The sequence below is a fragment of the Penaeus monodon genome, chromosome 23 (genome assembly GCF_015228065.2).
Source record: "Penaeus monodon isolate SGIC_2016 chromosome 23, NSTDA_Pmon_1, whole genome shotgun sequence".
NCBI lineage: Eukaryota > Metazoa > Arthropoda > Malacostraca > Decapoda > Penaeidae > Penaeus > Penaeus monodon.
Genome location: NC_051408.1, coordinates 15453087 through 15454995, shown reverse-complemented (window position 1 = coordinate 15454995; position 1909 = coordinate 15453087). Strand labels below are relative to the sequence as shown.

The 1909-nt window shown below is 44.7% G+C and overlaps 1 protein-coding gene across 1 annotated transcript in view; it reads right to left on the bottom strand.

Moving 5' to 3' along the window:
* The window catches only part of LOC119588147 (twitchin-like), a gene marked incomplete in the record, with an annotated part of 124648 nt that overhangs the window by 45750 nt on the left and 76989 nt on the right, over nt 1-1909 (bottom strand). Inside the window, 2 exon segments of the mRNA XM_037936853.1 lie at nt 746-909; nt 1286-1422. Of these exon segments, the coding sequence (XP_037792781.1) occupies nt 746-909; nt 1286-1422 (301 nt within the window).

The following is a 1909-nucleotide window of genomic DNA, read 5'->3' as shown; positions in this document are numbered from 1 at the left end:
CAGCTGCTTCAACGTCAGTTTTTAATCTTTTTACTCTGAATACCAAATTATGCAGCATACTTTGCCAGGGAGAAAATAAATAGAACGCAACTCCCGACAACGGAAGGTACAGGATATAAGCGCCACGTCTAGAAAAGAATACCTGGACATAAAACACGGCTTCCTGGGGCTCCTCGGCCACCTTTAGGCCTTTGCAACCCTTGGAAGCCCCAGGATCCTTGCGCTCCGAGGCGTCCTTCGATTCCTTTTCGCCCACAAAGCCCTGTGTGGCCGTGAGTGGAATGCTTGCAGGCCTGGCTATGTACTGTGGGAGGGAACATGACATGTTCACGCTACGTGCTAGGTGTGTGGGGGAGGTCGGGGTTGTCCGTGTGAGTTGGGCTTCAGAGGAAGGTTATTCCCTGTCTTTCAGGGATTACAGTGGGACAGAGAGGTACAAAGATGAGGAATAGTGGCTGAGAATTTTGAAGGAAGGTGGATATCATGTTAAGTTTTTATTCCCTGTGTGATGGAAGGTCGAGTATACCAGAACCTATAAAGGTTCTCTGATATGCCCGAAAATACTTTTTGTTGCAAGAGACGTTGTATGTGAGTAAGTGATAGAGATAAAGCTATTTTGTAGGTATTAAGGTATTCTTTATCGTCTACGTTGTTTCAGGAAATGAAGGAGAAATCCTGAACACACGGAGGGAAAAAGTAGACGCCATATTGGAGGGAGAGAACCAAGACGAGCCACAAGCCTTACCTCTCCTGCAGGAACCCAGGTGCCGGTGTCCATGTCCATCTTCTCGATGACGTAACCCTCGATGGGCAGACCGCCATCGTCCTTGGGCTTCTTCCATTTGAGCTTGACGTGGTCAGCGCGGATCTCCTCCGGGAAGAGCGGTCCCTCGGGGCGGTTGGGCTTGGCTGTTGAGCGGAGGAGGAGCGAAGGCGTACTAATTATATAGTTTATATGCTTTTGTGAGAAAACATTAAGAATTAATGAGTGATCAGAGAAAATGTAAATTAAAGTGGCTCTAAAAGTAAAGTGAATTCCAGGAGAACGTAAGTTAAAATGGCTTTAATATTAGAATGATTTTCGGTCACGCAAACCAGGAAAAATTTGATTTTCAATTCTGAAGTCGAAAACTGATCCATTAAAAACTAACTGTGAACAACATCAGCAAGGACATTAAATTCCAGATATAATATCCACCGAACTTTGGTCTTGAAGATCTCCTTCAAGACCTAAACGACTACGAAGTATTTAAGAAATATCATCAGGGAGCAGATGAGCACCTACCGAGGACAACGACATCAGCCACTTCCTCGCACTCGCCGACGGAGTTCGAGAGGCACAGCTTGTACTTGGCGGTATCGGAGCGGACGCCCTTCCTCAGTGTGAAGACGGTGTTGCGCTCATACTGCTCGATGGTGATCCTACCCACGTGGATAAATTGTTAGGTTCTGGACTTTCTTTTGGATGAATTGGGCGGGAGAGGAGTTGCATGACTTTGCTGATTAATATATATATATTTTTTTCGGTGGAATCTGATTGAGGGAAGTACCTTTTGTTTTCTGTCCTTTTTTTTAGGGGAAACTTAGGTCTTTTTTGCAGACGGAAGGCGTGTGATGTACTTCAGTATCGATAGATCTCTAAGAAGTATGGAGACAAAGAAGCTGATTTCTAAGGTGTGTGTGTGCAAACAATGCTAGTCGTGTATCAGACATGGACTTTAAACACACACGACAACAGGGGATAGTTCGAAATACAACTCCTCAGTAAACAAGAACGAACGTCAGGAAAAGCTTGATCATTTCTTGTAGCAAACTATTCCTCTTCGTTTTTTAGAGACTCATTTGCTGAGAAATCGTATCAAGAACCCCTTGACATAAGCTGTGATCTGGCCTAGCTAAGTGATATGTG